The following is a 23,140-nucleotide window of genomic DNA, read 5'->3' on the forward strand; positions in this document are numbered from 1 at the left end:
CCCAAAAGTCTGTTTGCACCTAGGCCACAACAGCTACACGGGTTAATGTATGATACGGTGTGGTTAGGGTATGTTAGGGCAGAGCAGCATACGGTAATTACTCTGTGCACTCCTCGTGGCTATTTTAAGGGTAAGATTGCTTGGGAAGGTCAAGGTCATGCCAAACATTAGCCAGGTTTTTAACTTGTGCAGAGCCCTCATGTTATTGACACGGCAACCTTAGACCCCATTGTTGGCAGATTTGCCCAAGACCGTTCAGCAAGAAGGCCATGCAGACTTAGGACTAGAAACCACATCTCCTGGTTCTTTGTTCAGCTTAACCTCCTGTGTTGGGCTTCTCACCTGATTTCCTTTCCATGTTTTCCTCAGCTTTTTGTGTGGTAAAAGGGGATGGACGCCCCGTGTAAGAGATACTGATTAAAGCTGGCATTCACTGAGCACTGACTGTACCAGGTACTGGGCTCAGTGCTGTGTATTATTGCTTGCTTTTTTTTTTTTTGGTCTACAAAACGAGTCTGGTACCTCAAGATTCATCCGGGTATTCACCACCTCCGGAATTTTTCTCCTATATTCCTTTCTTCCATGCAGTCCTCACAAGCCCCCTCGGGCCCCCCTGTCATCAAGCCTATTCCATTGACTGGCACATCTCTTCTCACAGAGATCAGGGACACAGAGTTAGGCGTCACATCACTGCAGTTTAATCCCAGACGTTCCCTCTTGCCCAGTGTGATTTCGGGGAGGGCAGTGTTATCACTGCCGTTAGAATTAGTGAGAAGTAAGTGAAACTACATGTGGAAAGCTCTTAGCAAAGCCTGGGACAGGTGAATGTTAAATACATGTAAGCTGTTTTTTTATTATCACTTTAACGGTGATTACTGGTATTATTATTCATAGTTGGCTCGCCCTTTAAGCTCTGTGGAACGAATTGTCTTCTTGATATCCATGGCATACTGTGTTAGGTGATCATGAAATAACTATTGAATGGAGTTCTTGATGTAAAATAGGTTTTACTTTCATGATCCAAAGTGACATTTTCTTTCAATTCTCAAGACTTCCTGAAGAAAACGAATTCTGCCAAATGTAATGGATTTCATCATGAAGCAAACCTTGTTTTATCCTGCCATAATAGTTTTTTGAAGTCCTGGTGGTTTCCCCAAGTACTTGACTTTGCTCTGAGACATTAGGCTGTAGGTCACCTGCGTCCTTACTGTTCTGTTTCCAGCAGGCACTAGTATTCGCTGTGCACAGAATTGCTTTCCATTCCCCCACGCATGTCTGTTTTTCCCATGAAAGAGAAGAAGTTAATTGCCATGCCATTTGCTTTCCCCTAGTCCATCAACAAAGCGATGGAGAAGGACCATGAAGAATACAACATTGGTGTTCTGGACATCTATGGCTTTGAAATATTCCAGGTAGGACCAGTTCGAATAATTGGGGACCGGGGTGCATGATCCATTTCCTCTGGCTTGAGGAAATAAATTAGTTCTAGGCAATGAAAAAAAAAAACCTCACTATGGTCCAATTTTTGCCTTTGTGAGTTCTTTGTGTACCTTTACCAAATTAGTTTCTCCTAAATATAAACTATGCAGCTTTCTCCTGATGCCTCCAACATTTCTGTTAAGGCTTTTCACATGGAAACATCTCACTAAATCCCTCAAGAAACGACTTGAAAATGATTTTGCAGAAACAATTCACGGAAGTAACTTTTTCTTTTTCTTTTCCTTTTCTCAGAAAAATGGCTTTGAACAGTTTTGTATCAATTTCGTTAATGAAAAATTACAGCAGATTTTTATCGAACTGACATTAAAGGCGGAACAGGTAAGGACCCCTCCCCTTCCTTCTTCCTGTTCTACGTCTATCTTATTTTAAAGGGTATAGAGTTCTCTTCTAGTAACATTCTGATTCGAGTCTTGTCTTAGGAAATGTACTTAATAGAGTCAGGCAGAAAACCACATGCCGTGGTGACATTTTAGTTAGTGAAATATAAACACCATCTGCTACATTTTCTTTCTGCTTTAAGCAAAGGGTGCTGTGAAGTTGGACTTAGGACTGACTGGCTGTTTTTATTGCTCTCTGACTCACTGGCCAAGCAGAAAATGGAAACCCGGTTCCAAGCCCAAGTATCTATGGCATATAATGTGTTTCAAAGGAAAAACATGGTTTTCTCAGATTTGCTTTACTCTCAGTTCTTCCCACAAAGAGCTGCCTTTATCAAAGCTGATATTTTAATTCTGACTTGAGGTGACATGTCTTGCTTATAGTTTCCTCTGCAAGTCCAGTGCAGGTTCCCTTTTATTCAGGATACAGCATTGGTTTGTGATTTGAGGGCTGCTGTGACAAAGTCCCACAGACTGGGTGACTTAAAACTCCAGAAGGTTCTCTCAGAGTCCGGAATCAGTGTCACCAGAGCCACACCCCTTTCGCAGTTCTGGGGGAGAGCTCTTCCTTGGCTCTTCCAGGTTCCCGTGGCCCCTGACCTTCCTCGTGTTGTGGCAGCATAACTTCAGCCTCTGCCTGTCTTCACATGGCCTTTTTCAGTGTGTGTCCAAATGGTTGGATTAAAGGATCACCCTAAGTCCAAGATGACTTCCCTTGTGAGATCCTTAGCTAACTGTATCTGTTATATAAAGATCCTATTTCCAAACCTCACATTTCGAGATTTTTTTAAAAAGATTTCTTTAAAGACTTCATTTATTTATCTTTAGAGAGGAAGGGAAGGAGAGAAGGAGAGAAATATCAATGTGTGGTTGTCTCTTGTGAGTCCCCTGCTGGGAACTGGCCTGCAACCCAGGCATGTGCCCTGTCTGGGAACCGAACCGCTAGCGTGTGGTTCGCAGGCCTGCGTTCAATCCACTGAGCCCAGCCAGGGCACATTTTGAGATTTTATATGGACATGAAATCTTGGGGGACACGTTCAGTCCATTCCACATATGAAAGGCTGTGTCAGGAACATTTCCCCAGGGAGGGGTTGGTCCCTCTGCCTAGAGACCCCAGGGACCAGTGGCTTTCACGTAAGCCTCTGCCCAGAAAGTCTTGCCTTCCCACCACCTGGTAGTAGCCAGAGCCAAACAGCCAACGGAAAGCGTGGGATGGACTGAGACAGAAATACGCAGGGGGAGGCTACATCATATGGGAACTTTGTGGGGCGTGGCAGAAACTTCAGATTTTATAGCAACTAGGATAGGAAACCACTGCGGCATGCTGAGCAGAGAGTGACACGGTCTGATTTGTGTTCCGTGTTTTCAAAAAGGTCACCACTCTGGCTCTGTGGACTTAGAGTGGGGTGAGACCTGGGAAGCAAATAGGAATGGAAGTTTTAAAACCAGTTAGGAGACCACGGCAGAAGGCTGGGCAAGAACGGGTGGAGCGTAGCCCGTGATGCATTGGTGGAGGTGGTGACAGCAAGACAGATGGTCAGATCCAGTTTGTGTCCTAGAGACTGAGCCAGCCTGATCGCTCAGGGTCATTAGCGGTCAGCTGAGAGCAAAGGAGGAACCAAGCATGATATCCACCTTGTAGCTTGATGACAGGGCCAATGCTGGGACTACTTATGAAGGTACAGTTAAGAGAGCAGTTGGGCCCTGGCTGGTGTGGCTCATTGGATTGCGCGCCAGCCTGCGAGCCTGACTGGTTTGATTCCCAGTCAGGACACGTGCCTGGGTTGCGGGCCAGGTCCCCAATAGAAGGCACATGAGAGGCAACCACACATTGATGTTTCTCTCCCTCTCTTTCTCCTTCCCTTCCCTTCTGTCTAAAAATAGATAAATAAAATCTTTAAAAAGAGGGAGAACAATTGGTTGGAGACAGTGGGGAATGTAGATTCAGAACTCCGCTGAACAAGTTGTGTTTGAGACGCTTGTTGTACATCCAAGTGCAGATTCCAAAATCAGATATGTATGTGTCTGGAACTCAGTGGGGAGGTCTAGACTAGAGAAGTTAATTCAGGGTCATTTGTTTAAAGGGGCTAGTGGCATTGATTGAACTCACCTGGAGAACAGCTGAGAAAAGAAGGCTGGGCGATTGAGCCTGAGATTCTGCACCTTATAAACATCCGGAGAGAGGCTAACAAAGCATGCCTGGGGAGGAGGGAGGGAAAGCAGGAGAGTGTGGTGCTGTTCGTCAGGTTGGATGAGTACCTGACCTGAGCGAGGGGCCTTCCCCTTAAGTCCCCAGATACTTATCTATGCTTCTGTCCTATGTTAAATTCGGAGATGATTGTGAAACAGACCCGTAGGTTAAACCATATTAAATAACCATATTTGAATGTGAGAAATGATTGTGTGGTAGGTGCCAATTTCATATGGTTTGAACTGAATAAAAATTACATTACCAAACAATGAAATGTTCCTTTTCTATCTCTCTTAGAAAACAAGTAAACAAACAAAAAAAATTAAAGTTCCAAGTCTTTGTCCAGGGGCATTCAAGCTTTTCTTTCTTGGTGATCTGTGTGCCTTTGATATCCACACACGCGGGGTTCTGCTCGTCCTCACTGGGTAGTAACAGGGGCTCCCGCTGTCTGTCCTGCAGGAAGAGTATGTTCAGGAGGGAATAAGGTGGACGCCCATTGACTACTTCAACAACAAAATCGTGTGCGACCTCATAGAAAACAAAGTTGTGAGTATCGGTCTGGTGTCTCTTTGCTGCTCACAGGTTCACATTAAGTGAGCTTTTCATCTCTGCGTCATTATTTTAGAATAGACAAAGTGATAACTTTGCACAGAATTTTAGCAATTCCACTAATTTTGTGTATATGTGTATGTGAGCAGTAGGTTTTGTTTTCATAAATATGAAAGTGCATATATGAGTAAAAGGCCAGTTTAAAAAGAGAAGTTGTTACTGAATTCTAAGAGAAGACAACTATCATTTGTGTGGATGGCTTGGCATATAAAGAGACATAAAATTGATCCTGCCTTCTAGACCATTCAAACCACTTCTAGGACTTTGAGCCCTAGAAATTATTCAAAGGAAAACATAAAGGATGTAGACAGATCTCCATAGTAACATTTTTGGATTTTTTTGATCTTCCTTTTAATAACACTCAACACTGGAAACAGTGAAAACCTCCCTAGACCATTAATTCAGTTAAGTAAACTGTAGCAATCAGAGCAGGGGAATACAGCCACTAAAAGAGTAAGTGTGACGACTGTAGAAGCCACGGGGACTGTTCATACAGTCGTGCGGTGTGGGGAGGGTGATGTGTGATGGAAGGTGTGCGTGTGGAGCTGGGAACCGGGCCTACGTGTCTCATGGGCTGAAAGCAAACGTTCGGGAATGGACTGGAGTCCGAGGAAATGTTTTAATTTTTCTTTTGGGTTTTTAAAATTAACTTGGTACAAATAAGATTGAGCAGATAATGATTTGTGTCTGACTTTCAATAGAACTTCCAGGAGTTAAACCAATTTTTGGAAAATGGACTTTTTCTCCATCATTAGATATAAGTGGTGACTCCCATTTGGGATTATTAATGTCATTCTGGCTCAAAGGGAAAGAAAGAGAGACTTTCAAGATAGTATCTTGAATCTAGGGAGCTGTTTCCTTGCTTAAGAAACGACCCGATAGGCATTGTACGTGTCTGAGAACGGTCGCTGACTTGGGGCTGTGGCTTCTTGGTCCCATCAGAACCCTCCGGGCATCATGAGCATCCTGGATGACGTGTGCGCCACGATGCATGCAGTGGGTGAGGGGGCGGACCAGACGCTGCTGCAGAAGCTCCAGATGCAGATCGGGAATCATGAGCACTTCAACAGCTGGAACCAAGGCTTCATTATTCACCATTATGCTGGGAAGGTATGGCCAGTAGAGCCGGGGTCAACAGGAAAGGAAATGTTATCTTTTTCGTGGTCGACCTGTTTTAAGCCTTTGGGTCTATCATGTTTTCTCATGAGGCAACTGAAAACAATGTTCATATAGTTTCATCTGCCTCACTGTGTTTCATTCATTCAACATTGATTTCATTCAACAACATGGGGCCTATGAAGTATTTAGGGAGGCAATTCCAAAGGCAGTACACACTACTGTGTACTTTTTAATCACGAATCACCCTGGCACAAATGTTAACTGCTAAAGGAGTGGCTTTTTGTTATGCCTCTTGCTGCACTCACAAGCCTTCAATCCTTACCTACCTGTGGCCACCTGGAATATAAATAGGGACCAAGGTTCACATTTGGTGTTTGTTCTGTGGGGTTTGTTCAACGATTATTGGGTGCCTATTGGGTAACGGCTTTGTGTGGGTGCTGGTGATACAAAGTAACCTGAGGTCATGATGTTCAGGGACTTTCTAGTCCTGTGGAAATCCAATGGTCTCACCTTTCGTCCTTGTTAACCCAAGTCCCCGAGCATGACTTTTAAGCCGAGTTGATCCAACTCTGACACCATTTGTCAGAGAAATTGCAAAGCCTCAGATGACATGGTCCGTTGCAATGGATTAATGAATATAAGGAGTTCTTAAATTTTTTATCTTAGATGAAATGTAGGGAAAGAATTAAGTTTATTACTTAGACATGCCTATGAATCCATTGAAGAAGGGATATGTGAGCCATGGATCCTCTGGGCCATGTGGGCAGCCAAGTGCCATCCGTCGGTGGCCACAGTCCATCACCGACTGAGCTGGCTAACAAGTTAAGTAAGTAGTGCACAGCTTTAAGGTGGCAATTCATGATGAAATCTGGGAATATATACATTTTGGTAAGAATAGCCATGTCTGCTTGGATTTTTTTCTTCAGTAAAATACTTAAAGGTTAAAATTGGATCTTTTCCCGTTCTTGACCAGGTATCCTATGACATGGATGGCTTCTGTGAAAGGAACCGTGATGTGCTCTTCATGGACCTGATAGAGCTCATGCAGAGCAGTGAGCTGTAAGTGGGTTTTGCCTTACCTGACATGCGATAGAGGTTTGATCGAGATTCAAAACAAACCTGTGGATTGGTCAACATTTCGTGTCTTTGAGCTGTTGGGTCTGGGTTGTCATTGGACAAACTTGGTTTCTGAAAACAACCTGTCTTTTTCCAACCCCAGCCTTGCCCTTGTATCCCTAACACTTCCTTCCCTGAAATTCCAAGTGCAGTCTGCATACCCTTCAGAGCCACCAGCTTCATTGTTTTCAACACTATTATCAGGGACAGGGGATGGCTGTGTCTGACCATGTAAGAGTGAAAGGGTCCGGTTCTATGATACTTTGCCCTAGGAATATCGTCCCAAGAATTTTTCGTGATCACAATTTTATTAGATGGCCAGTGGCTTTGAAATCCCCAAGTTAACCTGAGTCCCTGAAGCAATTGGGAAGTGGCTCTGACCTCTGGGAGGGGCAAGTCAAGACGGATTGCCTCAGAGACCCATTTTCACTCCCAACACCCTGTTGAAGCTATAGAGGTAGGAGCAGCAGAGGCTTCCCCCTGCAAATTGCTGGAGCTCTCAGGGCCAGCCCTGCTGGGTCCCTTCCTCCCTCTTCCCTGCCAAGCTTCCCAAGATCCCGGGTAACAGGCATGGTGCATAATTTACACGATCAGAGCTATATATGCCAGGCAAGTACCATATTGCACAGCCTTCCAGATTTAGTTTTAGAGCTGTCTGCAAGTAATAGCTGCCCTTTCAGTCTCTGTTACTTAAACTGTCAAATTATCAAGGTTAACTTCCTTAGTCAGCACCAGCAAGTCTGATAATTTTCTAAGAAAGGCCTAACTACAACCAAAGCACAACCACGCATCTCTTCCAGGCCCTGGTCAGAGGTGTTCTGCCCCATTTAACTCTGCCCCTCCCCCCAGCCTCCCTCTCCCTGCCCTCAGCTCCACATGCCTGCACTTCCTTGCACTCACATCTCCCAACTTTGGAGATTCTGAATTTCGTTTCGTTTGAAAACACATAAAATCTGTTTTTTTCTCTCTTAACAGGTTGGGTAAGCCACAAGCCCTGGCTTGTGGGTTTTATGACAGTCAGGTGCAGGCATGATTTTAGAGATTTTTAAAAAATTATTAAAATCACTGCCAAGTTTGAGAGCTATTGATGCTTTCACATAAACTCTTATCCTAGAGACATGGTCTACTGTTTATGAAACAAATGTGCCGCAAAAATCTATAATTATGTCTGGTCAAGTTAAAAGCAGACTGCTGGGGAGAATTTCTAGAAAATTCTAGATGCCCTGAGAGCCATTTAGGAGGAATTGAACCTGAGTTTCAGATTGCTCATTGACATAAATCCCTTTATTCAGTGAATCAGCAAATATTTACGGAGCGCCCGCTGTGTCCCCGTCTGTCTGCCAGACCGAAGGGCACTCAGGTGTCTGGGACGTTGCCTCTGCCCTGCACTGTGCTACTGGCATCTAGTGGGCAAAGTCCGTTATCCCTGCAAAATACCCTCTGGTGTATTGGAGAGCACCCTCCCCCATGCCTCCGACAAAGAATTATACAGCCCTAAGTCCCAAATATCAGTAGCGCCAAGGTTGGGAAACCCTGCTTTAGAATGAAGCAGAATCTGCATCGGATCCAGACAAGGAGTTCAAGTCCCTGGGCTTTGGTCTGTCTCGTCTAACTCGGCAAACCCATGCTGTGCTGTGTCCCATTGTCAAGGTGTCCCTCCATTCCAGTAGAGGGGAGGGGATTCAGAAAGCAAAGTTTTCAAATTTATGTTTCGGGTTTTAATCCAAAATACTTCTATCTTAGAATTCGTCCTCTGTGTCTGGGGGACAGGTGACTCCTTTTGTTTTTGTCTGTGGTTGCTTATTTCCCCAGGTCACATCTTGATGGCTTGTGCTTTGCATCGGATAGCCTTTCTGTCGCCAAGGTCACATGTTCCTTTCCATCCTCTGCGGAAGCTGGCTTTCAGCCCCCTCTGATTGCTAATCTGTTTTCTTTCTCCTTTTTTAGACCTTTTATAAAATCTTTATTTCCGGAAAATTTACAAGCTGACAAGAAAGGGCGTCCAACTACTGCCGGAAGCAAAATTAAGGTTTGTGCTATTTGGGGAAGCTTATAGATTCCTATAAGAGGCAGGGTTTTCTAGGAGTCGGGAACTGCACCCAGGAGCCAGGATGACGTCAGTGCGATTGACGGTTCGTCACAGACGCCCAGAAGTAATGTGGCTGCTTGACAAAAGGTGACAGGATGCAAGCTGAACTTGACCTGGCTGCACTGGAACCTTAAAGGGATGTTAAGTACCTCAGAGCTTAACCGTCAGCAGATGATGAGCAGCTACTTTCTAAGAGGAAACGGCTTCAATCTGAACCTGGAAGAATTCACATTAAACTGTCAGAGAACTTGGATGATTCAGAGCCACGTTTTGGATTTTGATGATCACTTTCTAAACCAAATCCTCAAACTTGCCACTTACGGGACTTGATGTTCTTGGACTTCTGGGTCTTATATGGGCAATTTGTGTGCCCTCCCACCTCCCTGGATCCAGAAAGCCCCTGCTTTCTGGGAGTTACAGGCACATCTGGCCCTGAGGTGTCTCCAAGTCAGAAGGAGTTCTCCTAGTGCACCTTGGGGTCCCTCATGGAGGGTACCCTCTGTCATCTGAGCCAACATGTTATAAATTTAGAGGTTATGTCAGACACAATTTATCATGTGATTCTTCCCGAAATAGTCACTAAACTATTTTTTAAAGATCATACCAGTTAAGGCCACCCCAATTTCATAACTGACAGGATCACCCAGTGATTAACAGTAGGGCTCTGGAGTCCCGTCACCCCTGTTCACTTCCCAGCGTTGGCATTTCCTAGCTGTGTGATTGCCAACAAGTTGCCCAAGCTCTCAATGATGCTTTTGCTTTACCTTTTTTGTTGTGATTGTTGTTTAAGTACAGTTTTCTGTCTTTTGCTCTCTTTTGCTTTATCTTAAGGGTGGAGACCTTAGTACCTGTCTCAAGGCGGGGACTGAGTTGATTAAACACAATAAATGTAGGCCCCCCGTGTAGGGCATTTAGCACACCGTCTGAAACAGTAAGCACAGTGTATATTATCTCCCATTACGTTCTACTCTGTCAATTCCCCTCCCCACAGGCCATGCTTACTTGTCTCTCTTTCATTCTGTGGGCACTCACATGTATGTTTTGGGTCTCTGCCTAGACTGGCCTTGCCCCTCGTTTTTATGTGTCCACATCCTACATGTCCTCACAGTGTCCTCCTGCATTAACCCCAACCTCATGGACACCATGGTCATTGTCTTGTTCTGTTCATTCACTCTTTCTTCTCTGAGTGTTGCATGTAGGGAAGCCTGCCTCCTGCCCTGGAGGGCCAGAACACTGGCTGGAATAAAGGCACCCATCACTGAAACCTCCTAGCAATGAGGAGATGCCAGCAAGTCAGGAGGAGCCTTCGGGTTCTGTGGAGGAAGTCAAGCTGGGTTCTCAGCTGAAGGGCAGCAGAATCCTCTGGGATTAGGGACAATCATGTTCAAAGAACTAGAGAAATGTAAATCTCTGGATTGAGTTCCCTGGAGCAGAGCGTTGAGGGCAGAGAGCAGATGTGGTTCTCTTGAAGCCCCGGATATTAATGTCTGTGTGAAGCTTCTGACTCATGCCTTCACTTCAAGGGTAGGGATTAGCTCTGGGCTGGAAAATCTAGTCACAAGACTGTCACATTCAGATCCAAGGGGCCCAGATCATGAAGGTTGCAATGACTCACTTTCAAGTGGTCTGGATTCTCAGTGGAGCTTATTTCGTATAAAAAGGAGGGCGGGGTTAGTGGCCTTTTTATCTTCTTGGAAGACTTGACTCCTTGCCTTCATTTTCTTGTGTAGTTGAATGCTCAAAATTGCCACCTTCTGGATGGACTCAAAATGTGCAGAATTTCAAGGCCTGCAAGGATTGCTATCATCCGGGGGCGGAGAGCTTACGGTGCATATCCTGCCCGTAGGGGTGCCCTCCTTGGTGGACTGTGTGACCTGTCTGATGCCCTGCCTCCACGTAGGAGTGACAGTGTCCCTGTTTTGTATGTCCCCTCCAAGACACCTTTCAGATGCATAGCCCTGGCTCCATCTCTTACACCTTCCATAGCCCCAGTCTTTTGCAGATGTTAAGTACCATCTTAATGGTATCTCTGGGGTGTAAGCACTTAAAGGAATCCTGAGTTTCTTGGAAGAAAAATTTAATTTGAGACAGTTTTAGAGTATTTTATTGTATTCTAATTCTTTAAAATTTAAAGCTAATCTATGGGATTTAATTAATAGAATATGCATGTGATGAAAACTCCCGTTTTCTTGTTTGCAAATAAGAGTATTATAAGTTTTAATAACACTTGATGTTGAGGCCCCACTAAATTCTACATCATGCCTGGAAGTGACCAGTTTTGAACTTAGAGCCAAAGACTGATGTGCTAGGGCAGGGGAATCGAGCTCTGAGCTGGCAAAGTGGGCCAGACTGCAGCTGTTTCTAGTGAGACTCCGCCTCGAAAGGAGTGTGCCTGGCGGACGCAGGCACCATGGGGTGATTGCACTGGTTAACTTTTACCGCCTCTCCAGCCTTGAAAGTAAGATGTTAGAGGTCTTCTAGTTCAGCCTGCTTAGTTTACAGACGGGGAAACGGAGCCCCAGAGAAATTGAGTGATCTGTCATGTAACTTACAAATAGCCGGGCCAGGCCCCCAACTCAGTCTTGGTAATAGTGTGTTGAGGGTAGAAGAAGGAGCTCTTGCCCTAAGCCTTTTCTCACGGTCCTGTCTGCAGATTTGACTTGAGCCTCTGTTAGGCATGGGTCTTTGGTAGTTCACAGATCCAGGGACTCTTCTTGCCTTGGAATCAGGGTTAATTCCGTTACTGTTTCCTAACCACTTTGGGAGGGGAGGCATCTAAAATTGACTCATAGTTAAATTCAGGATAATTTTAATGGTTAAGATAAGATGTATTCCTGTTCACTAAAACCTAAGGTCTCTGTCTCGTCCTGGCTCAGTTCCTTTCACATCACACTAAATTATCCCATACCTTCCTTAGGAAGGAAGAGTAGCATTGTGGTTAAAATCAGACTTGAGACCCTGGCTGGTGTAGCTCAGTGGATTTGAGCGCAGGCCTGTGAACCAAAGCATCGCCGGTTCGACTCCCAGTTATTTCATATGCCTGGGTTTCAGGCCATATCCCCAGTATGGGGTGTGCTAGAGGCAACCATACATTGATGTTTCACTTCCTCTCTTTCTCTCTCCCTTCCTCATCTCTCTAAAATAAATAAAATCTTTTAAAAAAAAAAGGAACACCTAATTCAAGACAGTTAAATGAACAATAAACATACATATTTAAAACAAAAAAGAATCAGACTTGATAGTTAACAGACTTGGGTGCAAGCCTCAGTTCTGTTGCTCACTAACCGTGTCATTCTGAGCAACACTTTATTTCTTTAAGGCCCCATTTTCTCATCTGAAAAATAGGAATAATGGTAAGTGTAGCTGCCTCTTAGAATTGGGAGGCCTCAGTGAGAAAATCTGTGTGTAGGGCCCGTGGCGTCCATTCAGTGGCACCACCCACTGCTGTTTGGAGCTACAAAGGACCATGTCGGTGGCACACAAACTTAAGTCACCCTTGCCCCCAGGTCTTCTCATGCTCAGGCGAAAAGAAAACAGTGCTGTTAAATGCTTATGACTAAAGGGTCTGCCAAACTATTATTGGAAATCAAAACGTCTTAATTAAATAAAAATTTTTTTTTCTCCTCACCCAAGGACATGCTTATTGATGTTAGAGAGAAGGGAAGGGAGAGAGAGAAACATCGATTGGTTGCCTCTGGTACAGCCCCGACGCGGGCCAAGCCTGAAACCTAGGCATGTGTCCTGACTGGGAATCAAACCCATTACCTTTTTGGTTTATGGGAGCACACTCCAAACTACTGAACCATGCCAGCCAGGGCAATAAAAAAATTTTTTTTATAAAAATTAAGAGGTTGGGGGCTAACAAACAAAAAGCTTTGTTATAATCAGTCCCTCCCCAACTTCTTCACCTTATGAATTGCAAAAATTACCAGATTTGTTCTCAAGTACAATCTACATCAACAAAGACAATTAAGAGTTAGTTTACTTCTTCCTCATAGGGCTTTGCTTCGATCCTGTAACCTCTGAAGCTTTGCCCTTGACTCCCAGGATTGCAAAGAACACTGTATTCTGCACATCTAAACAGAGAACTTGATTTATCTTAGCTTCGAATACGCCCAGGAGTTTTTCTCAAGGGTTTCAGATTTCCTAAACCCATGAACACAGAAAGGCCCTAATTGAGAGAAGGTTGTAGGCAAATCCCTTCTGCTGACTTTGTAATGGTTTCCTGGCTTTGGAGATCCCTTTCTCTGTATTTTTCTTCAGAGGTTTTCTCTCTTCACGCTGATTTGCCTGGGAGGGGGGAGTCTGCGTGTGCGTCCCACCATGGCCCACAGGATGTGCTCAGGTGTGGGTGCTGCTGTGGGCTCCACTCCTGTTTCTCCGGACTACACTTATGGTACCTATGACGTGAAATACTTTATCTGCAAGTTCAGCTTTCTGTGGCTTTTTCGGCTTAAAGCCAATGCCATGCTGGGTACCCCAGGCACGGCTAGTGTGAGATGACCCCACATGTGAGCTTTGTGAAGGTGTAAGCCAACGGAAAGGCTCAGCGGCTGCAGGTTTGTACAAGCACACGCCAAGGAAGAAGGTGAACGAAGTGGCGTGTTAAAGGTTCATAAATGGGGAAGTTTTGTGGATCTCACACCTTTACCAGTTTCCAGCATTTTAATGCGAGATGCTTCATTGGTTTGTGTTGCCAGGAAAGAGAGTTCAGGGGACTTGGATGGTTTATCCTTGTAAACAATTGGTTTCTCTAGCCCTCCAAACGAAAAACTGAAAACAATGTATGAGTATTTGTAAAATTAACTTTGTTTGTTAACAACTGTTCCCTTGTTTCTCATTTTAAAAATTGTACGTGAAGATTCATTGGGTTCAGTATTTTTGTTTTATTTTATTAACTGTACTGAAAAGGCCTAGTTGCTTTCAAAAATCTAATTTCAAACCCATTTGAGAGTTAAAATCATCGTAAAAATAGAGCTTTAAGCAAGTGTGGTAGACCTGAGTCAAGCCTAATGAACAGATCGTCACGAAGATTAATTCCTAGCTATATATTTCTGCACTAAAGTTCCACTGGTTTCCTTGAAAACTGGTCTGCTTCAGAGAAAGTTCCGTGTTTCTAACCGATGTTACTCTTCCTTTCTAGAAACAAGCCAATGACCTTGTGAGCACCCTCATGAAATGCACACCTCACTACATTCGCTGCATAAAACCAAACGAAACCAAGAAGCCCCGAGACTGGGAGGAGAGCAGGTACGGTAAAGGCAGTGAGCAGACAGGGCAGAGCGCGTTCCCCGGCCCCGGCACCACTTGCCCCCTCTCACGATGGGCTGCCCTTTCCCGGAGACAGAAGCAGTTTAAATTACCTTTGGGTGTGTCTCATGTCCTTTTGTCTTTCACTTTTTCGGGACAAGAACTATATATATTTCTTCCCTGTTGCCTTTTCCTAAAATGTTAGCAATGCCATTTGGTTCAGAATTAGCAATTTATAATGTTTATCTTGGCTAGTCTGGGGGCAGATGGAAAAAAAACCCCTTTATACCGCAGTCCAAATGGTTTTAAAATTAGTTTGAGGCTCTGTCGACATTCTTAGTATGTTCGGCTCCTTGTTGGCACCCACAGGATGTGGCTTAGAATGCTTAGCTCGGGGTTGAAAGTGAAGGTCCAAATTGCTGGTCAAAAAGCAATCTCTTATTTAGCTGTTGCTTGAGAGGATACTGGGGACATACTTCAGCTTCTGTAAATGCCCTGGGTTAAGGAGCAGAGCTTCTCTCCAGGAGGGAAGTGGCCGAAAGGAGATGTGGGGAGCACAGGCATGCAGTGAGCCCTCCCTCCTGATTTCTGAGGAAGCTACGTTGCTGGTTCTCCCACACCTGGCATTGAGGGGCGTGGCCCGTGCCAGACAGAATCGGGCATTGAGTAGGACAGTGTTACGATGACAACTAGAGAGTATAGTCTTTGCATCCAGCTGGGGGACCCAGACACACTTTCCTAAGAGGTCTGGTCCCACTGCCCACAGGGACATGGGAAACAGAACTGAGGAGAGACCTCGTGGGCGGCTTGGAGCCCAGAGAGGAACCAGCCGTTGTCCTCAGTCAAGTCCCTGGACTGGAACACATCGAATTGCTTTTTGTTTTTACTCTTTTGGAAAAAAGTAGGCAGACTCTGAGGTATCAAGTGACATAAAAGTTAAACTTGAACAGGAAGACCAGGGTTAGAATTCATGACCCCTAATTACCTGCTCTGAGGGACTCGCACAGGTCCCTTTCCCAGACTGCCAGCAAGATGCAGGCGGATCCTTTGTGTATGTCACGTGCCACTGAGTCGGCTCCGACTCCTGATGACCCTGTGAGTGAGTGATGTCCACAATGTCCAGTCCTCAACAGCCCTGCCAAGCTCCAGCAGACTCACATCAACGGCTTCTGTTACGGAATCCTAGAATGTGCATTTCTGAGAAGCACCAGATGATGCTGGTGATGAGGGTCCAGGCATCACACTTGGAGGACAGCTGATCTAGAGCAAAGGACTGGGCTCTGGTTTTGAAGAACCGTGTCCTGGTGCTGGCCTGTCACTTAAGTGAGACACTTAATCTCAGTTGCTTCCTCTTTCAGCTAAGAGGGTCAATGCCAAATGGCATCTCCTTCAATCTGACAGAATGAACTCTCCTGGGTCTGTTCCCCATGTCTGTCAACCTGCCTCTGCCTGTCTCTGTCTCACTCCTGCACCCCCCATCATGTTCAGCCGCATACACGCCACACTCATGCACATACACACACAGCAGAAGGGTAGTGTCATAGGCAACCTCACAAACGAATTGTGTGAGTCTGAGAAACAAAGCTATTACTAATGGGTGGCTGTAGCCCACTCTCCCCCCACTTCAGATTTCATCCAGTTTCCCTTCCCCAACCCTTTCCAACAAACTTAGTCTTAAACAAACAGAACCATAATCTCACTCACTTTGCAAATGCAATACCTCCCCAGCATACCATCCCCTACCCCATATAGATTCCCTGCTGAAAGTCCCTCTAGTATAGACGTTTTGCAATGGCTTCTGGTTGGAAGTTCCCCAACCATGATGCTACCTTCTCATAAAATCCCATCTGATTCATCAGAATATCAGACAGTGGAGAAGTTAAGACAGTGGTACATTTATGGAACTTCCCGGTTATGCTGAATTTTTTAATCACACCCCTTATTTGACTTATAGCAAAGAACTGCATAATGTGCATTCGTGTGAACTGGTTTTAAGAATTCTAAGGTATTTGTTGGTCAAGTGTTGATTTATATTTTCACTAAGATTGCTTCCTGGGATGCCCCCATCCCTGTTCAGGGTTATTATGTGGCAGACGGTTTCACCTCACCCGTGAGTGTGGAACACTGGGGTCCGTGGAAGGGCTGGGCTTTGCTGGCAAAAATTACAGTCGACTGAAGCTCTTTCGTGGACAGGGTTCCACAATCCACAAGTTTATAGGGTGTGGTTTATTTTTCTTCTCCTCCGGAAAATTTATTTTTGTTTGGCCCTGGCAAAGTTGCGTGCCCTGGATTCTGAATTGCTGCCCTAGTGTGGTTCTCAGACCTTGACCTAATTGTGTTTATGGCCAAAGACACTCCAGAAGAGGACTTGCCTACCTCCCCCTGAGGGGAGGAGATAGAACAATGAAGGGGCACGTGGGCGTTGTCAGCCTGGCTGATGTTTACTGCGGAGGTGACAGCATCCAAGAATATGCAAAAAATGCACTGGGATGCTTTGATTACATGAAATTAAACATTACAAAATTTGCTGATCTGATTGTCCTGTGAAAGAAAATTCCCATGAGAGACTTCCTGATGTTGGAAGTTAAAATGAAGGAAAAAGTGTTTGAACGTGAGGCATAGTCTTTCCTAGGTGATTCATGGGCAAGGAGCGTTTCTACCTGAATCAGTGGGCAGTGCATTCCCTGGCTCAGAAGCTTGGGGTAAAGCCAGAATTTATGAAAAGTACTTAAAATGAGCAAATATCTCTAACTGGCAAACTCATGTGTATTTCACTTAGTGCAGAAAAGGCCCATAGTGAGTTTCAGATTTGGAAGATTGGAAAAAAGAAAATTTCTTTCCTAAATTAGATTCCTTCCTCTTTAGTTAAACAATCAACTGTGGATGTTGAATATTAATTCTTTATGTAAAGTTTTTAAAGTTAATTATCTTGAATGGGCTGACATTTCTGGATGCTGGCTCAAGTAAGAGTAACCAGACTTGGGATATTTCACACATCTCCTACTGTGTGACCATCAAGGCTCCACCCCCTCTTCTAGCCTAACTTTCCCACCTCCTCCTCTCCCATGCCCCGGGCCACAGGCCTTTCCCATCTTTGTGCCTTTGCTTTCACTGTGCCCCCTGCCTTTCCCTCCTCTGCACCCGGCAAATTCAACTCAGCCTTCCAGGGGCAGGCACGTGTCACTGCTTCTGAGAATCCCCTCACTATCTCAAGTTCTCCAGTTCTGGTTTACTTGTGGTAGCTGTGACTCTTATTAGAATAACAACAGCTTTTTTATGACTCATGCCAGGAGCTGGCTAAGTGCTTTTTTACATGGAATGTACCCAGTAAGAAGAAAGAACCAACGTCACCATCCCCATCTTACAGGAGTGGAAACTGAGGCACAGAGGCATGGCATAGTGGCAGAGCTGGGGCTGTGCCTGGCCCTTGACCACTCACTGTTTCATCTGTGAGGTCTTTAGCAGGAACCATCCCTGGGACCTAGCACAGTGTTGTGCAGAGAGGTGCACAGTGGGTGTGAGCAAGCGCAAGGCTTCCTTGGAAGTGGTGGGTTTCGTGAGAACCTTTCTGGGGAGACGACTGTTGGGAGCCTGTGTGAAGCTGTGAGGAGGATGCTGCTGCTAACTGCCCTTTCTGCACAGCAGACTCACGAGGGGCCTGTTCCCTCCATCAACAGTGCAGGCGACCCCAGCTGCACTGAGATGGGGAATGGGGGGCTGCCTTCATGCCACAGCACACTCACATCTGTCTCAAGAAAGATGAAATTTACTTGTTATTTCACATTTTAATGTTTCCAAGCGTCCGTATTAAACCAGCCTTATTTATCGCCCCAGAGGGAACAATCAGAAGCTGGGTCTGTGTCGCTTGGCTTCCAAGATACTTTGCTTCTCGGTGGTGAGGGGTGGGGGGGTCGCAATTCTGAATTCTGAATGACCCACACACTCCACGCCCCAGGGCTACTAAACCAGCACGGGAGGTGCAGGCCTGGGGGCGGGTCTCTGACGTGAAGGTCTCCATGTGAGGGCATCGGTCCGGTACTGCCCTGCATCCATTTTCCGAAGTACACTGCCAGTATTTCAGTATTAAACCGAACTGAAACTAATTTACGTATTTTTTAGAACATTGTTAACTTAGTCATTTGAAATTAATAGTTTTATATGCCTGTTCTCGCCTTGTATTTTAAAAACCTAGAAGGCTTTAGATTCATTACCTCTGGGATCACTATTAAACGTAAGGTTGATAACAAAAGCAGTCCCACTGCCATTGGATTCAGAAGTGACATGTGTCATCCATCTTGAAAAACTGATGTTTTTGTTCACAATCTGGGTGATAGGTGTATGACTTTTTGTTTTACTGTCTTTTAAAGTAGGTATGTAAATTCTCATCCATAAATGCTGTATTTCATTATAAAATATTTTAAAATTAATATCACATAGCCTGGGGGTCATCTCAGGCTTGCACATGGTAAGTTACAGTGTTTTTAGTATGTTTTCTTCATCTTAAGTTTGGGAGGCCGTGGGGGCGGTGGGCAGGAGAGCAGGGTGGAAGGATTGCCCGCTGATGCCCCAGCCCCACTGTCTCCCTTTCAGGGTGAAGCACCAAGTAGAATACCTGGGTCTGAAAGAAAACATCCGCGTGAGGAGAGCTGGGTATGCCTATCGGCGTGTCTTCCAAAAATTCCTACAAAGGTAATGAACTGGTGACTTCATTTTAAAGGGGTTTATTGAAATATCGCATAACTCACCCATTTAAAGTATACAGTTTATTGCCTTTTAATATATAAAGTTGTGCCTCCATCATCGCCATTAACTTGAGAAGATTTCCATCACCCCAAAAAGAAATCCCGGTTCCTTAGTTATTAAGCCACATTAGGCAGACCCTGCTTTCTGTCTCGTAGATTCGCTTATTCTGGACGCGGCGTGTAAACAGACTCACCCAGGATGTGTCCGGGGGGCCTGGCTTCTCTCACTTAGCATGATGTTCTCAAGGGCCACCCACGACGTTGTGTCTGTCTGTGCTTCGTTTCTTTTCATTGCTGAGTAACCTTCCAGTAGTGAACCCGGACACCACATCACTGGTTCATTCATCAGTGGGTACGCCTCAGTTGTTGCCACTTTTGAGAATAATGAACAATGCTGCTGTCGACATTCACACACATTTCTGTGGGCATATGCTTTTTTTTTTCTTTCGTACTTCAAAATGGAATTGCCGGGCCATATGGTAACTCTACATTTAACCTTTTTCATAAACTGCTAGACTTTTCCCCCCAAAGTGGCTATGCCGGTTTACACCCCCACCAGCAGAGTTTGATGGTTCCAATTTATCTGCCTCTTTCTCTACTTTTGTCGTGATCTGGCTTTTTTATTCTAACCATCCTAATGGGTATGAGGTGATTATCTCATCGTGGTTTTGATTTGCATTTCCCTCAGGGGAAGTGATGTTGAGCATCTTCTCCTGTGGTGTTGGCCATTAGGGAAATGTCTGTTTAGGTCCTTTGCCCATTTTTTTAATTGAGTTTTTCTCCTCTTTATTATTAAGTTGTAACTTAAGAATTCTTTTAGTCGTCACTTATTACAGAATAAATTAGTAGCCACAAGTAATTGGCCTGTTGAGGGTAACGTAAGTTCAGGAATTCATGAAAATTTTGACATGGGCGGCAGGGCTGTGGTGTAACTTGATTGTGCAGATGAATAGTATGAAGGCAATTTCAGGAAAATATTTAACCTACCTAAGAAAAGCAGCTTAAAGTATTTAACCTCAGAATTCTTTGTGCAGTCCATGTATAAACTTAAATTCATTTTCATATTTCCATTAAACTGTACTTGGCAGACCTATATTTATATTGTTCCTATTTTGTCATACTTGTTTTTGGAAAGGATAAAATTTAGTGTTCTTAAAATAGTCAATGATTCTGACTTCTTTGATGATTCTAAGTTAGTGGAGTTTCACTGTATTTTCTACATCTATTTAACTTCCTTTAAGAAAGAAGGAAGCCATACTTAACATTTTAATCAGAAAATAATTATATTTTCCTTAAGATACAAGAGCAGGATGTGAGACGTTTTTTTAATTCAAATTGTGTGTAACAGGGAGGCAGCAGGCTGAAGGGGAGCTTAGTTGTCCTTTGGGGTGTTGTTTCTTGGCGCCATGAGACAGGATGGTTGACCTTACCAGTCACCTGGGCAGGTTATACATGTGGAAGGTCAGGAGAGGCCTAACAAAATGGCAGATCATTTCATACAATAAAGCTTCACTGACTCTGCCTTCTCACATTTGAGATTACCAGTCATTTAGGAGGAGGCTTAGACTAGGAACAAACTCACCTCATGGCTTTCTAAAAATAAAGGAGCCACTACACCTATCATGTAAGCAGAGCTGTATGTAGGAAGCTGAGAAAATAAATGCGTAGAGCTCTTGGTCCGGCAGCATCCTATGCCCAAACAGTTGAGATGTTAATTATGAAAGACTTTTAAAACAGATTTGTAACACTAGCTTAGCACAGGGTTTCTCCACCTCAGCCAGTGACATTTTGGGCTGGATGAGTCTTCACGGTGAGGGCCGAACTGGGCACTGTAGGATATTTGGCAACCTCCTTGGCCTGCACTCACTAGATGACAGTAGGGTACTGTTCCTCCGCAGCTCCTGCCCCGAGTTGTGACAACCAAAAATATATCCAATTTCCTGATGTTCCGGTGTTGGGGGGGTGGGCGGCAAAGGGGCAGTGGAACAAAGCCATTGAGAACTATAGCTTATATAGTGATTTAAATTTTACAAAACTACATTTTAAAAATACCCCTTTTCAATTAAGAGAAAATAATTGAATGCAGAAAACAGTGTATTAAAAGTGTTTCCTTCATCTTTCCATAATTTTGAAAAACCTGCCTTGATAATACCAAGATATTTAAATTTTTATTCTCCAATATTTTTACTTTGCTTAAAACTCTTTATTTGATCCTTGCAAATTTTCTTTGATTGGCATTACTATTGAAAACTGATCATGCCCTGGCTGGTGTAGCTCAGTGGATTGGGCACGGGCCTGCGAACCAAACAACTGGGGTTCAATTCCCAGGCAGGGCACATGCCTGGGTTGCAGGCCAGTTCCCAGCAGGGGACGCACAAGAGGCAACCATACATTGGTATTTCTCTCCCTCTCTCCTTCCCTTCCCCTCTAAAAATAAATAAATAAAATCTTTTTTTAAAAAAAGAAAAGAAAACTGATCAGATATTTTTAAAAATCTAACTTTGACCTTTTTTTGAGAAATCAATTCTGAAGACCTTTTTTCTTCCACGAAACCAACAAACTTGATTCTCAGCAGCAATGCCATGAGCTCACAGCACTGGGAAGAGCAGGAAATCCACACTGTCCTCATAGGAAGGTCTGGGTGCCCTGAACAGGTTATGTTACTTGTTTGCAGCAGCTCCTTAAATGACCTGTGAAATGACCTCGTTGGTTATAATATTCCCACCTCTCTCAAGGGCCACAACACCCTTCGTGACTCCACACATGACACCTTCTTCTGCACCTTAGACAGAGTAAACATGTAGTGAATGCCTGTTATGCCCTTTATATTGAGGACTGTCATTGAAATGATTCTCTCCTTAGATGCTTTCCTTCTCAGCCCTCCTGCTGTGGGCTTTTCCGTTCAGAAGAGACAAACAGACAGCCCTGTCTTATGAATAGCAGGCTTTTACTGCTTGTGATTTGAGAAGAGTGGGAGGATAATAGCATCTGGAAGGAAATTTATTTTTCAATAAAAAGTACACTTTTAGTCTCCCACTTGAAAATAGTTTGAAAACTGTATATGTCAATGGGCAGGAACTATTTCTCCAGAGGCAGTGCATGTTTCCATAAGATGTGGGAGTCTGCCACTGGTGGTCTCGACATGTGGCCCTCTGTGACCCATCTCACACATTCACTCTGTCCGTGGCCGAGAGAAAAGGCCTTGCTTATAAAGTTGTTTTCTAGATGTTCACAGAAAGGCTGCCAAGTGAGAAATGGAAAGTAACAACCTGAAGGGAAAGGATGTACTAATACCCAGCACAACTGTCCACACGTGCATGCATCGTACACCCCTCCCTGGGAGGGAAGCCCACCTTCTAAACAGACCAGTGGTTCAGACATTACCAGGATCTTAAAAAATAGGAACTTTTTGTATGTGTCCTTTATCTTGCTAAAAATCCTTCATATTTACCAAGACCATTCCTCTCGACTGAGAATTGGAAACTAATCATCAAAAGATGCCTTAATTTTCCCGCCATGGGGCATGTGCTCTTGAAATAAATCCTTCTCTGCTTTAAGCCATAGAGGGAAGATCCCTTACTTACCACTTGTTCAATACAACTCTCTTGCCTGTAGAAAGTTTCAAAGATCTGTGAGAAATGGCAGCCATTTGGAGTCTCAGTTTGGGAAATTACCTGTAAATTAGAAAACACCTTTTGAGCTGGGCAGGGAGTGCTTCTTACTGTGGTTGGAAGAAATAAGCATAAATGTAGATTCCGATTCTTAGTAAGAAAAATGTGATAGAAACATAAAAGATTTACAAAATATCTTACAGCACCATTTATACTTCCTCACAAACATACTTCCCTTGACCTTGACCCAGCCCCTCAGAATTTGGGGCTAGAAAAAAATACTTATGCCCAAAGGCATTCCATGTCATAAGCAAGAGAGAAGAAAGAATAGGAAACTCAGGAAAGCATGAAATGTAGAAAGCCTCCGAGTGAATGCCAGGATTCTTGTGTCCTTGGGGGTTGGAAACTTTCTTAATTCGAACTACCAGCAGCTGGAGGTCATTGGGGTCTGAGCTTCATTTTTGCTGGAGGAAGCATTGGATTGGTCATCCGAGAGATAACAAAGGAGCCTACCTGTCTCTAAGGGCAGGGAAGAG

General features: G+C 44.3%; 1 protein-coding gene across 2 annotated transcripts in view; it reads left to right on the top strand.

Moving 5' to 3' along the window:
• MYO1E (myosin IE) overlaps nucleotides 1-23,140 on the top strand; it is a 206,054-nt gene that overhangs the window by 138,962 nt on the left and 43,952 nt on the right. For both annotated transcript variants that reach the window (XM_037151034.2, XM_053670099.1), the window contains 8 exons: nucleotides 1,332-1,412; nucleotides 1,732-1,818; nucleotides 4,528-4,614; nucleotides 5,620-5,787; nucleotides 6,770-6,855; nucleotides 8,860-8,941; nucleotides 14,145-14,251; nucleotides 18,842-18,940. In XM_037151034.2, the coding sequence (XP_037006929.1) occupies nucleotides 1,332-1,412; nucleotides 1,732-1,818; nucleotides 4,528-4,614; nucleotides 5,620-5,787; nucleotides 6,770-6,855; nucleotides 8,860-8,941; nucleotides 14,145-14,251; nucleotides 18,842-18,940 (797 nt within the window). The remainder of the gene's footprint in view (nucleotides 1-1,331; nucleotides 1,413-1,731; nucleotides 1,819-4,527; nucleotides 4,615-5,619; nucleotides 5,788-6,769; nucleotides 6,856-8,859; nucleotides 8,942-14,144; nucleotides 14,252-18,841; nucleotides 18,941-23,140) is intronic.

This window comes from Artibeus jamaicensis, unplaced genomic scaffold (assembly GCF_021234435.1).
Source record: "Artibeus jamaicensis isolate MK-2021 breed Jamaican fruit bat unplaced genomic scaffold, CSHL_Jam_final contig_548, whole genome shotgun sequence".
NCBI classification, from domain to species: domain Eukaryota; kingdom Metazoa; phylum Chordata; class Mammalia; order Chiroptera; family Phyllostomidae; genus Artibeus; species Artibeus jamaicensis.